General features: G+C 40.1%; 2 protein-coding genes across 4 annotated transcripts in view; one reads left to right on the top strand and one right to left on the bottom strand.

Annotated features, from left to right (window-relative positions):
• The window catches only part of kiaa0319l (KIAA0319-like ortholog), a 23,034-nt gene extending 18,148 nt beyond the window's left edge, over positions 1-4,886 (bottom strand). For both annotated transcript variants that reach the window (XM_074613492.1, XM_074613493.1), the window contains exons 1-2: positions 4,751-4,886; positions 1,501-2,127 (exon numbers count right to left, since the gene is read on the bottom strand). The gene's annotated coding sequence lies outside the window, so the exon portion shown is untranslated. The remainder of the gene's footprint in view (positions 1-1,500; positions 2,128-4,750) is intronic.
• On the top strand, positions 4,694-14,037 carry ncdn (neurochondrin). 2 transcript variants are annotated; one of them, XM_074613495.1, is made up of 8 exons: positions 4,694-4,815; positions 7,134-7,350; positions 8,360-9,392; positions 9,911-10,080; positions 11,216-11,454; positions 11,543-11,758; positions 12,402-12,544; positions 13,304-14,037. In XM_074613495.1, the coding sequence occupies exons 2-8, from the start codon at positions 7,150-7,152 to the stop codon at positions 13,720-13,722; spliced, it is 2,421 nt and encodes an 806-aa protein (XP_074469596.1). In that variant the 5' UTR covers positions 4,694-4,815; positions 7,134-7,149; the 3' UTR covers positions 13,723-14,037. The 2 variants fall into 2 exon arrangements, with proteins under 2 accessions (XP_074469596.1, XP_074469595.1); XM_074613494.1 differs by lacking the exon at positions 4,694-4,815 and adding an exon at positions 6,803-6,914.

Raw genomic sequence — 14,037 nt, 5'->3', positions numbered from 1 at the left:
TATCTCACAACACATTATGCAAAAATCTGAACTATGCAATCTAATCTGTCGTTACACTTTGGAGGATTGCTGGAAGCAAAACAAATTAATAATTCTAACTCTCTCTTAAGCTCTTATCTCTCTCCTGTGCAACAACCGCAGCCATCGCTCTATACACATCAGTTTTATCACACGATTGCATCCCTCACTGGTCTTTCATACTGTGCCTTCTTTGTGGCACTTGTTGTAAGTCACTCTGGGTAAAAAAAAGGATCAGACTCCTTGACGTAAAAGGGATATGCACCAAATATCTGGAACAAGCTCCCAGAAACCTGCAGGACCGCTCCAACTCTCACTTCTTTTAAAACAAAGCTTAAAACTTTCCTGTTTGCGGGTGCCTTTTATTAAACCAGATAATGATCTGACACTGCACTATAACTTTTACTCTTTTGAGTTTTATGCAATTTTAGCTTCTATCCTAGCTTTTATTTTTAGCTTGTTTTTATTTTCTAATCTTTAATGTTTTAATGTTTTAATGTTTTTATAACCGTTTTAATTATTTCTTAATGTTCTTTTGCATTTTGTCGCAATGTTCTTGAATGTTTCTGTAAAGCACTTTGAATTGCCCTGTTGTTGAAATGTGCTATACAAATAAAGCTGCCTTGCCTTGCCTATAAGTGCAGTCACAATATATAAAGTTACTTTATCCAATCTGACAGCACTGTAGAAAATGGTTTAAATTACACTCAAGACCCCGTCACAGGCCCTCCAGACCCCCCGAGGCAACTTCCTAAAGTGTAATGTCCTTTCCCTTCAGGAAGTGGGATGAGGAAGTTTCTAATTTCCAAGTCATTAGCGATGATAATAAATTCATGCTGGAGAATAATTACCTTGCTGACGTCTTGGAGGTGCAAAAGTAAACTCTATTCTTTCATGCAAAGTAACACTTCAGGAACTTGTGATTTGATGAGGAATGCATGGAGTTAGTCTGAGTTAATAAAAAAGAGCCATACTGCACTTTTTCCCCCACGCAAATTATCATGCAAGTTCTTCAGCAGAATGGGCAAAAAAAGAAAAGAAAAAAAGGGGGGAGTGAACAGTACAAGTCCTGGGACACTGTGTTCAAGACGTGAAGAGCAAGCCTCTTCCACCACCACGTCCCACCACGTCCCACCACGTCCCACAAGGAGACTACTATGGGGAAATATAGCAATGAATCAAGCAGCGTTCACAAACATCTGCTGAGCAGACAGTCTGGAGATGTTAGCTAGACGCTATGTATCCATTGGGTTGTAAATATTGTTAGGGTTAGTGTTTAAAGACATGCAGACGCTGATATTCTTTTCAGAGTTTGAGATTCATGATAGCAGATCATTTTTGTTTAACCCGAAAACATCTGTTGCAACTATATCATATGTTACTAGATGCTGTTTTAAAAAAAAAAAAAAGCAAAGTTGTGATCACCAGGCACAGATTATAAATCCTCACACACTCACACAACAAGAAACTGCTGACACAAACCTGTATGGTCTGGCTCCATATGTGATTCCTGCACATGGACGCTTGAGCTCCCAGCAGCCTCCTCCTCCTTCTGTTGCTATAATAAACAGCTCAGTAAAATCCCAAATCCACAAACAGTCATTAGTCCGCCCGCGCTTGTTTGTCTCTCCCAGGTAAGCCACCAAATCAGCAAAAAGAAGCTCCAGGTAATCCAGACAAAAAATAAATAAAAATGTGACGCTTCTCCTCCTCTACCTACAGCACTGTAGAGTTGCTTTTTTTTTGTACTGCGCAGCAAAAGCCCACCAGCTGCTGGTGACTGAGTGTGTGCAGCACCAGTAATGCTCAGGTGCACTTGGTCACCTGGGCTGATGACAGCTCAGCCATTAGACATTTCAATGGCTACTTTTCCCTTGAGAAGCTTCTGGAAAACAATGATCTCTGTGACCAAAACCCCCCTTGTATCCAGAGAGGACAATCTCTCTCTCTCTCTCTCTCTCTCTTTTTGGCTGTTTCTTCCTCCTCTTCCTCTCCCTCGGTCGCAGCAGTCAATAGCACGCTTGTTAGTTCTGTATTGGCTTCTAGGCTGGACAGGTTGCTGGAGCTTTCTCTGTAATGACACCAAGTCCCACGCACAGTTTCTTCTGTCTGCGACAGGGAAGGAAAATTAAATTGGTGTTATTTCTCTCCCAGACAGAGGCCTTGAAAGAAAATCAACAAAATAATCAGAATAACCCCTCACCGTTTTGCAGTTTACAACTACAGAAACATCCTTACAGCCACACCTTTTATAATCCTAAAACAATATTTAAATGGATGCAACACAAGTATAGGCATATCTTACACAATGAGGCCAGTAAAACCTTGGACTGTATATAAAACACATGTCATGTAGTCTCTTAACTTCTTATAGATGTTTCCACTTGTACTTAGGTTGTTTTTGCCTAATAATCTTATTCAATTTAGTCGCCTTTTCTGATTCACTCTATTTATTTTGACTTGCAGAAATAGCAATAACAGTATATGACTTTTCTTAACTGCTTTTTAACTTGTTCCTTTTAGTTATTGCAGTCACTTATTGTTTCTACTGCTATTGGATGTCACTTTAACTAATCGATGGTTTTCATTGCTTCCTTTTTAAAAGAATATATTTATATTTATTTTAGGATGAAGGTACATAATACAAATATGCACCCTCTTTTCCAACCTACTTCATTCTGTTTACTGATGGATGAGTCTGTTTTTATAATGCTGAAAGTCAAATTTACCCATGCCGTCCAATAAAAACTTAACTGAACAGACAAGGAATTGATTTATGGATCAATATAAAATATAAAAGCCATTCATTATTTGCCACACATTTGCTTGTTAAAAGACAAAAGAGTTGGATATGGAAGTTTTTATTGGACTTTATTAGTTGTAACCCACAAAAGACATTCCACAAATGTGTACCATGACAGTCTGTCTTGACTGAAAGGGCGATTTGCACATACGCATAACTTACTCTGTAAATACAAATGTCATGTGGCCCATAAATCCACATGAAGCAATTTGCAAATGCGCAAATATCATTCCACGTGTAGAAATAGATGCAAAAATGCGTAAATATCACTTTACATGTAAACCTTAAAATACGTATTTACAGAGTAAGTTATGCGTATTTGCAAATCGCCCTTTATTTTTGTGGATGTGACTTTACACAACACAAATACAAAAATACATGTTTGTGGGTAGTGAAATATTTGCAGATCATGGTACACATTTGTGGAATGTCTTCTGTGGATTACAATTAATAAAGTCCAATAAAAACTTCCATAGTTGGATGTCTAGCATTTTCTTAACAAAGATGAAAACTTCAGTTTAAAAAAAATAAATAAGCTGTGTTGGGATCTATTAACTATTTTTTTACTCTATCAAGTAATTGATAAAAAAAATTGCAAAGAAAAACCAAATCATGAAAATAATAATCGCTCTATAAGAATGATTGATTGTTGCAGTAGTAGTGGGGGATTAATTGACTGCAATTAACTGATTGATTGACTGCATGAATGGAGGTCTGTCAGTCAAATGAGACGCATGAGTAAACCCACTGCTGGGATAATATCTCTCAGACATTTCATCCAAAAATGGTGGGCTCTTGCATTATGTATCTCTACCAGTATGTTTATGTAAATGTCTGAGTAAAACCAAATAAAAGAAAAACAAAATTAAAAAAAAAGACAAAAGAGTTGGATGTCTAGCATTTTTTTTAATCAAATGGATTAAAAAGCTGTGTTGGGATCTATTAACTATTTTTTTTTACTCTATCAAATAATTGATAAAAAACATAGAATGCAAAGAAAAACCAAATCGTGAAAAAAATAATTACTCTATAAGAATGATTGATTTTTTTATCTTGTAAAGTTATGACTTTATTATCATAATATTACACTTTTTTTTTCTCATAAAGTTATGACTTTATTCTCATAATATTACGACTTTTCCTTGTAATATTATGACTTTATTCTGGAAATCTCAGAATTTGTTTCCCCTCAATGTGGCCCTAATACTCATAGTACATTTGCACTTTGGCCTTCACTGCATTAGACTTATACACTATATACTTAGACTATAAACTGTGTTACCTTCATCACAATGCTCAAATGTTTTTCGGCTCCAGAGAGATTTTGTATTTATTTATTGCCTGAAATGGCTCTTTTGATAGTAAAGGTTGGTGAGCCCTGTACTATAAGAATGATTGATTGTTGCAGTAGTAGTGGGGATTAATTGACTGCAAATAAGTGCATGATTGATTGACTGATTGACTGCATGAATGGAGGTCTGTCAGTCAAATGAAACGCATGAGTAAACCCACTGCTGGGATAATATCTCTCAGACATTTCATCCAAAATGGTGGGCTCTTGCATTATGTATCTTTACCAGCCTGCAAACAGAAAAAAAAATGTCTCTTAGCTGTGAGATAATTTAATATAAAGGCCGATATAGTCTGCAGTGTGCACTATCACACACTTACAGTCAATAATATGACACCTTGGTATCTAGTATCTAGTTTCGTTTTTACAAGCCTATACTCGCCAGTGCTGACATGCATGTTTAAGGTGGATATTTAACCTGTATAATCCAGGATCTCTCCTGTTTTAAAGCACCTTGAGGCTAACAGCTGATGGCATCCTCTCCTTCACTACAACACACCGCACAAGAACACGGTTTTCAATGACAACTAGCTGCCTCGACACCTTTTAAAAAGACAGGAAAGTGTAGCAGGACTTACAGTAAACGTTAAAGGTCCTTGTGTCGTCGTTGTTATTGTTGTTGTCCCCTTGTACAGTTAATCAGGTCAGTATTCCTCTCGCATGTACAGCTGTGTCTCTGTGTGTGTGACTACTGTCAGTCCAGTATGAGCGATAACATGACGCTTCCGGTGGCTGGGGTTTTCAAAGTAAGAGTACTTCACTGACCAACCGTTTTAGGAGCATTTTTGCGCAATATAGAAGATAAGATCAGATAAGATCAGATATTCCTTTAATAGTCTCGCAGTGGGGAAATGTGCAGTGTACAGCAGCAAAGGGGATAGTGCAAAAAACAAGATGCATCAGCTAACAGTGAAAAAAGAGCTTAATAAAGTATAACAACTTTTTTCTTGTAATATTACGACTTTATACTCGTAATACTATTACTTTTTTCTCGTAAAGTTACGACTTTATTCTTGTAATATTTCAACTTTTTCTCGTAATATTTCGGCTTTTTCCTCGTAATATTACGACTTTTTTCTCGTAATATTACGACTTTTTCACGTAATATTATTACTTTTTTCTCGTAAAGTTACGACTTTATTCTTGTAATATTTCAACTTTTTCTCGTAATATTTCGGCTTTTTCCTCGTAATATTACGACTTTTTTCTCGTAAAGTTCTGACTTTATTCTCGTAATATTTCAACTCTTTTCTCGTAAAGTTCTGACTTTATTCTCGTAATATTATTACTTTTTTCTCGTAAAGTTATGACTTTTTTCTTGTAACATTACAACTTTATTCTCGTAATATTATTACTTTTTTCTCGTAAAGTTGCGACTTTTTCCTTGTAACATTTAGACTTTAATCTCGTAATATTACGACTTTATTCTCGTAAAGTTCTGACTTTATTCTCGTGATATTACGACTTTATTCTCGTAATATTTCGACTTTTTTCTTGTAATATTACGACTTTTTTCTCGTAAAAGTTACGACTTTATTCTTGAAATATCACGACTTTTTTCTCGTAATATTACGACATTTTTCTCGTAAAGTTATGACTTTATTTTGTAAATCTCCAATTTCTTTTCCCTCCTCACTGCATTAGACTTATATACTATATACTTAGACTATAATCTGAATTACCTTCATCACAATGCTCAAATGTTTTGCGGCTCCAGACAGATTTTTTTTTGTTTTTTTTGCCTAAATGGCTCTTTTGATAGTAAAGGTTAAGATAAGATCAGATATTCCTTTATTAGTCCCACAGTGGGGAAATGTGCAGTGTACAGCAGCAAAGGGGAAAGTGCAAAAAACAAGATGCATCAGCTAACACAGTAAAAAAAAAGAGCTAAACAAAGTGTTACAAATTATGAACCATTTAAATAGAAGGAAGTATAAAAATAGGTGCAGTATATACAGTATGACAATAAGCAGACTATTAACAAAATTGCACAAGTGGAAAAAATGATATTGCACAGTCAGAATGAAGAAGCACAATAGCTTAAATTAACAATATTTCTGTGAAGGAATATATACATGTATGTGTGACTACTGTCAATCCAGTATGAGGGATAACATAATGCTTCCGGTGGCTGGGGGTTTTCAAAGTAAAATACTTAACTGACACAACCGTTGGAACATTTTTTGCGCAATATAGAAGCACAATAAATTAAACCAACAACATTTATGTGAAGGAATATATGTGATAAATCAAGTTACACGCTCTAAATGTGTATGTATATGTATTAAACAGACACTTACCCCGGTAATAAGATGCTTAATTAAATCAAACGGACGACGGTTAACGGTTAATCCGAATACTACTTCCGGCCGTTGCTGCGCCACCTGCCGTGCAACTGGCAAATGGCGAACAAAACTCAACAGAAACAGTTAACCTGCTGAGTTATAAGTCTTTTTTTTTTCATTTAACGTTGTATTAAATGCTATAAAACAACAATAACAAAAAGATTTTTTTTAAAATGTCTTCTTTGACCTCAAAAAACATCTTTGCGTCGCTTCTCCGACGTTCTTACAGCATGAGCCAAAATGGCGTCCCCGCCTTCCAACTACCCGCCTTCTGATTGGTCGCTTCAATATTTAACATTTAACATGGAGCGTTCTGATTGGTTCATACGGCTTCGTGTTGACATTTTACTTCCGGGAAAGTGCTCATGAGGCTTGTTGCCGCCTTGCTGATAAAGCTGTAAGTTATCTTCTTTATAAACGTTTATAACCTCAAATGTAACTGTTTAATGTTGCCAACCGTTAGTTAAATGACTCAGCTAACTAACTGAACATCATTACATTAGTAAACTGCTGTTGTTGACCCTCAAAAGGTGTGGATTAACCCATTTTCAGTGTGATTTTCTGTCACTTTGCTCACCTTTGTTGTTTTTATTCCTCTCTCTCCTCTCTTACACAGTTACTAAGCTCATATAATGGCTGACTGCACCGACCTTATACCTGTGGTGAGCAGCCTGTCTCCTGTGAAAGAGGAGCAGGGTGATGGAGAAGGAGGAGAATCAGAGAGGGATGCAGGAGGAGGTTTGACTGATGCTCAGAGAGAGGTGTTGGAGAGATGTCTTCATTCACTCAGACAGGCTCAGAATGACAGCCACACTCTGGCTGCTCTGCTGCTGGTGAGTATCTCTTCTTCTATGCGGTGCTGAAATAAGGATACTCACTATTTCACTGATTCTTAGCATTACTATTGTTTATACTGCCTATAAAACTAATACAATGACATCTTGAAAAAATATTTGCATTAGTTTAAGGCCATATTGTAAAAAAGTGCAGATTTTCATGTCTTTTTATATCATAAAGTAGGTTTAAGTGCTTTATTAATACTGTTAAACCAGGGGTCAGCAACCTTTACTATCAAAAGAGCCATTTTAGGCAATGAAAAAAAAAAAATGTCTGGAGCCGCAAAACATTTGATCATTGTGATGAAGGTAACACAGTTTATAGTCTAAGTATATAGAATATAAGTCTAATGCAGTGAGGGCCAAAGTGCAAATGTACTACGGAGTATAAGGGCCACATTAAGGGAAACAAATCAGGTTAACTTTGACAGCAAAAAAAAAAAAAGCCAAACATACTCTGTTTCTTGCTTCTCAAAATACAAGGAAATGTAGATTTTCTCTATTTTATATAAGTGGACATTGAATAACTTGTTGGTCAGACAAAACAAGCAATTTCACAGAACCTTGGGATGTGATTTTTCCATTATTTTCTGAGATTTTAAGAGACTAAATGATTAATCATTTAGTCGCAGCCCTAACTAGACCCAGCAACTACATTTACATGAACTGCAATATTCCAATATTAACCTCATAATAAACACATAGTCTTTAGTCTAGTTACCCTTAGTGATATAAATAGGCAAAATATAGATAAAATCAGCGTATATTACTCAGGTATAATTCAACAGTATTTCAAATTACACCTTGCAAAATAAGGACCATCATTTTGAATCAACATCTTGCTAGACCAGTTTCAACAAAATCTGAACATCATAACTTTCACAATGGTAGAATTTATAGCAGAGGTGCAGCATTAGTTTTACTTTAGGATTAATTATATATACTGTAGAGACCAAGTACCAGACCTCAGCACTGACAGGAGGCTGTTTCCTCTCTCTGTCTTCAGATAACTCGCTTGTGCCCAGCAAGCCAGCTAGACAAACCCACCCTGAAGCACATCTTCGAGGCCGTCGGCCTCAACCTTCCGGCTCGGCTTCTGGTGACAGCTGTCAGAGGGAGCGACAACTCCGGCTTACCCCCACAGGAGCTCCTTTCTCTGGGCGCGGCTCTGCTGGCTGCCCTGAGCACAGACCCAGACATGGCCTGCCATCCCCAGCTCCTCACCACCGTCCCGCTCCTGTTGGGCATTTTAGCCAATGTTCCCGTGGACCAGCAGAAACAGGAACAGAACCAAGACGTAGAGATGGAGGAGCAGAGTCCAGATCGTAAAGAAAGTGATCCTGCCAATGCGGCGAAATCAGCAGTAGAGGGCCAGACCAGCAAGCAAAAGGGTGATGGTGGCGGCGATGAAGCAAACGGAGTGTCAACATCTCAAGAAACCTCCAAGCTGGATGAGGCCATGGCTGCTGACTGCTACCAGATTCTCACAGCTGTGTGTGCCTTACCCAGAGGTCCCGACCAGCTGTTGAGCAGGGGTGCCATTCCCGCTCTGTGCCAGGCAGTTGAGCAAAACCAGACTTTCAGCCGCGAGAAGGGGCTCCCCTTGCTCGGTTGCCTCCTCTCAGGTAAAACCAAGGACAAAGTGTGGAGTAAACACCGCGCAGAACTCCTCGATCTGCTGGTCAGGCTCTCCAAAGATTTCTCCCAAGCCAAAGACCACACCCAGCTGGACATGTGTGCCCAGTTGGTGCAGTTTCTCCCCCCAGTGGGAGTGTCAGCAGAGAGCGAGGAGCTGAGGGGAGTCGTGGCCCGCGTATGGGAGGCGTTGAGGCCCATGTTGCAGGCTAAGTTGACGCCGAGACAGATCGGGCCCATCCTGGTCCTTAGCGCTTGTCTGCTGGATTTGCACAGGTGGGAGCTGGTGGGGCCGCCAAAGTTCTGCTGCTTGCTGGTGAACCGAGCTTGTGTGGAGGTCAGGATGGGTTTGGAGGAACTGCCTGGTAACGAGCCGAGCCCAGAGCTACAGCACACACTCACAGGTAGTGTACTTATTGATTGTAATTCCAACATCTGACAGTTTTGTGTTTGTTTGTTCGTTTAGGCCTACTCCAAACTGCTTCCTTTGCCATTTTCCTTATTTATGAAATTACTAATAATTCTTTTAAGCAGGGCTGTAGCCAAGATTTTAGAAAAGCTGATGTGTAATCCCCACATGAAATTTTGACTAGCCACGAAAAGAGTCTTTTAAATGTTCTTTTCCCACATAATAATAAATCCGAAATCACTTACTTCAATTAGTTTTTTTGCCGTAACTGGGCCAAATGTAAGAATTTTGACTCTAAAAATATCTGAATCAGGGTTCAAAACGTATGCTATGTATAATTTGTTTGTGTAGAATGTACCTGCTCCTCAGGTTATTTAAAATGCCCCGAAACAGCACTGAGGACATGACCTTGGTGTCCTCAGTGGAAAGCTACCTCTCTGTTGTTAATATCTGTTGTGAAAACCATGACGTGGGTAAGATTTGATTAAACATGATTAACCTTGTTATTCCCAGGCTGTTACCGAATCATGGAGGCCGCCATAGAGCAGGCCTGCTGTCTGGCAGTGTCCCCGACCGCCGAACCCACTCAGAGCTCCATCCCTTCAATCAGTCTGCAGCAGAGCAGGCAGGTCCTCGGGGTGCTGGAGGAGGCCTTCTCCGCTTTGATGTACCACCTGCAGCAGGTCAGAAGATGACGTTTAAAGGGATAGTTCGGGTGTTTTGAAGTGGGGTTGTATGAGGTACTTATCCGTAGTCAGTGTATTTACCTGCAGTAGATGATGGTCGACACGCCCCCAGTTTGGAGAACCAAAGCAATGTACTTCTGTGGACGGGCCGGCAGCAAAATGTATTTTAGCCGACGAAAAAAGAAATGCTCGCCTAAAAATATAAGTTTAAGTGTACGCTATATTTAGAATATTTCCACTGGTTTACCTCGCCATGAGACAGCTATACAGTCTATGTTTTCGACGGGAAACTGAAGCTGTTGACCAGACTCCATTGGGGGGGAAAAAACAGTGATTTAACGTCGCAGAACACGGGAGGTTGCTGGTCTACCGCTGCCTCGATCAGTTAGTTAGTTTGTTTGTGTAACTTTGGTCAGTTCTGATTCACCAAACTCGCCTCATACAACCCCACGTCAAAACACCCGATATGTCCCTTGAAGCTTCTGTTGATGGCACTCGCATGTTCTTTGTTCTTTTATATTACTTTTTATACCTACTTGTAGATTAATCAAGTAGTCAATTGACAGAAATATAATCTTTTTAAAATGTCATTCATTTTTAAGTCATTCTCTAAATAATAATGCCAACCATCCCCTAGTTACAGACTCTCAAATGTTGTTTATTCAATAGTAAACAGTATTTTTTTAACCTTTGGACTGTTGATTGGAGAAAACCTGGTATTTCTTTATGACATGGCCTTGGACTCAAGAACATTGTAATGGACATTTTTCACTGTTTTCTGATGTTTTATAGACTAAACAGTTCAAGACAATAACAAATATGCACTGCCAGGGGAAAAAACAATGTAGGAATGAAATATTTAGGCAGATTAGGAAGGTTTTGAAAGAAGTGTAAAACACTTAATGAACTTGGTATATGTTAAAATACTTTTGTCTTATACCAGTCAAGGAGAGAGGAAAGCTAAAAGTTATATATAAATCCTTATTTATATGAAAATCTTATTCTTAATCTTATATTTTGAGGTTCTGTAATAACAATAATGGTTCTTTGTCAAACATGAAATCTCCTCAGAGCTCAGGCCTCGCACACACTTTTCTAAAAGACTCTTCCTCGTCTCTTCCTGTTATCGTAGGTGGATCCAAGTCGCTATGGCGACCCTTTTATTTTCGCGACATTCCGCTCCCTGTGCTCATGGCTGGCCGAGGAGACTTCCTGTCTGAAGGAGGAAGTGACTGGACTGTTGCCGTTCCTGATCGGCTACTCCCGGAGCCACCTGCAGGGCGAGAGCCCAGAGCAGGGTCTCTCTGACTGGATGGCCGAGGTGTCCGCCAGAGAGGAGACGGGGGCGTGGACCGGCAGAGAAGCTCTGAGGTAAAGATGACGATACATATCAGAAGGAATCAATCATATAGATTATACTTAGTTATCTGACTATACTTTCTCTCCTCCTCCTCTCCAGGTATCTCCTCCCAGCTCTGTGCCACCTGTCAGCAGAGGAAGGTCCCAGGAAGGTGCTGCTCACCCTCGACACCCCGGCCCTGCTGGTGGACTTCCTGTCGCGGTGCTGGACTTCCCTCAAGGGGAAAAGCGGTGTGGCGTCGGCCAGGGATCCCAGCATGGAGACAGCCTGCTCGGCACTCCTCAACTTCACCGTCACAGAGCCAGAGAGAGTCAGGTAGCTGGTTCACAACATCTGAAGCCTGCTAATTAATGATCTGTTGTTTCATTTCTATCCATCAATGCTGAGATATCGCCGTTCATGCTAAGTGCGAATCCCCACTGGAAGCAAGACGTAAGCGTAACTGACTCCGTCTTCAGCCGCCTGGAGAGCTGAGTGGACAGCGGCTCACTAACCTGCCTTCACCAGGCTCACTGACAGCAGACATTTACTGAACCAAAATAGTTTTCATGTCGGCTCCATTGGAGGAAATCAACAGCGTTTATATGTATTGATTGATTTTACTTCCCTGCGCACTGTAGTGCACAAGTGGAATCTTCCTGTAGTGAAACAGGCGAGCTCACAGACAGACCTCGATCAGTCAATGTAGATACGGTTAATAAGTTTAAAACGCATACACAGCGGGTAATTTGTGTGATTTAAAGAGCTGTCGATGCAGATGACGCTTCGCTAAATGCGACAAAAATAGACTTGGAAGTGTAAAAAAAAGTGGGAGGTCAGTGTGAATCAATACATTTAATAAAATGGATCTGTTCCTTGAGACACGCGAGTGACGAACGTCAAAAACAGTTTCAGTGGGGATTGGCTGTAACTGTTTATGAAGGTGTAAACTTAAACTTTTCTTGTTTTTGTTGTCCAGGAAGGACCCGTGTTTCCGAACGCTGGAGGTCCTTTTGAGTGAAGCACTTCCTGTTTTGGTTCATAAACCCCGCCTGCTGGTCCTAGCAGCGAATTACTGCACGTTGGGACTGATGATCGGCAGACTCAAATCACCTCCTTCAGGTGAACATTTTTCAAATTTAGTTTTGGTTAAATCACACACTTGGTACCAATTTGTTTTCCTGTTGTGTTGTCCAGTGATAATACACTATGCAGTTTGCATCATGTTTCCTGTCCTACAATTTAGTGCTTATGTTTTTATTCAAAGTTGTCGACACAGTTTCTAGTCCCAGTGCTTGTAAAGAAGCCTTTTTAACATCAGGCTTTTGATGTGTCATAGCAGGAAAAATCACAAAAGTAACATTAACAATGGCCAGGAAGTCCTGTGACAGTGAGTCAGTGAGCTCACAGAAACTGAAGCAGCTCAATGGAATTCAGCCATTTGTAATTTGATTATTTACACCTGTGTTTTTCCTTGTCACAATGTCCTATAGCAGGGCTGTGGAAATGGCAAAACTAAGTGCAATGCAGCCATTACTAATGTTATTATTTACCCTTGTGCATTTCCTTCTATAACTGCTTTGAAAAAGACATGTGGGAATGCAGATCATGTGGGCTCCAGGTTGGACAGGAAAGCCTCTGTAAACATTAAAGTTACTCTTAAAACCTCAGCTAATATTGACAGAGTCTCTCTCTTTAAATCTGCATTAATCAATCAATCTGTTGACTCTCTGTTTTGTGAAATGGGTCGCATGTAGTGCCAAAATGATCGACTTTTTTTTATCACATTTTAAATTTAAATATAGACACAAAATGTTATTGGCAACTTTAGTTCACAAATATATGACTACTAACGATGCATACCTTTTTTTTATTTTCCAGACTCCGTTGAAGCCGGCCAGAGGCGGCTCTTCTCCACGGCTCTCCGGTTCCTCCGCAGCGCCCTGGACTCCGGCTCGAGCCCCGGCCCGGTGAAGGTGAGCCTCGGCTGGGAGGAGAGCTGGGACGAGGCCGCGGAGCTCTGGAGGTTGTGTCTTCAGGCTCTGGGAGGCTGCGTCCGCGCTCAGCCCTGGATCGCCGCCCTGGTCAGAGAAGAAGGTTGGCTCAAACACACGCTCGCCATGCTGAGTCAGTGCAGCGCGCTACCTGACCAGCACACACAGGCGGCGCTAGAGGAGGCTCTGTGCGCCATGGCAGACCAGTGCCTGGTCTGCAAAGGGGAGATTAGAGACGTGATGAGAAATGATAAAGGAGCTCTTACGTGTATGAGGAACCTGAAGAAGTCAGTGGGAGTGAAGTGAAAACTGCTGCCAACGGACAATCCGCTCTTTAACGGAGTATTTTGAAGTAGTAAAGGAGGGCTGTTACTGAAGCCAACCATGCGTGTTTATTGCTTGTACCAATTTGACATAAATAATGTGTTAACCCAGACTTGCCCCAGACTTTGTGCACTTTGCAAATGAGCTTGCATTGAAAAAGAGGGCACTTAAAGTTATGAACATATTTTAGTGTAAAATAATGCAAATGTTTAGACAGCTGTGCTCTGAAAAGACACAGTTTCTTACATGTCAATTGTGAAATGTCTTTAATAAAGAGCTATTTTGTTAGAAAACCTA

Source organism: Sebastes fasciatus, chromosome 17 (genome assembly GCF_043250625.1).
Source record: "Sebastes fasciatus isolate fSebFas1 chromosome 17, fSebFas1.pri, whole genome shotgun sequence".
In the NCBI taxonomy this organism is placed as follows: domain Eukaryota; kingdom Metazoa; phylum Chordata; class Actinopteri; order Perciformes; family Sebastidae; genus Sebastes; species Sebastes fasciatus.
Note: the sequence above shows the minus strand (reverse complement) of the source record. Positions and strands in the feature narration are given on the sequence as shown.

Bases quoted from the DNA above. Each gene is read 5' to 3' on its own strand.
- ncdn (XM_074613495.1), top strand. From the start codon at position 7,150: ATGGCTGACTGCACCGACCTTATACCTGTGGTGAGCAGCCTGTCTCCT. The intron at 9,393-9,910 runs GTAGTGTACTTA...TGTTATTCCCAG, and splicing joins GCTACAGCACACACTCACAG to GCTGTTACCGAATCATGGAG. The intron at 10,081-11,215 runs GTCAGAAGATGA...CTGTTATCGTAG, and splicing joins TGATGTACCACCTGCAGCAG to GTGGATCCAAGTCGCTATGG.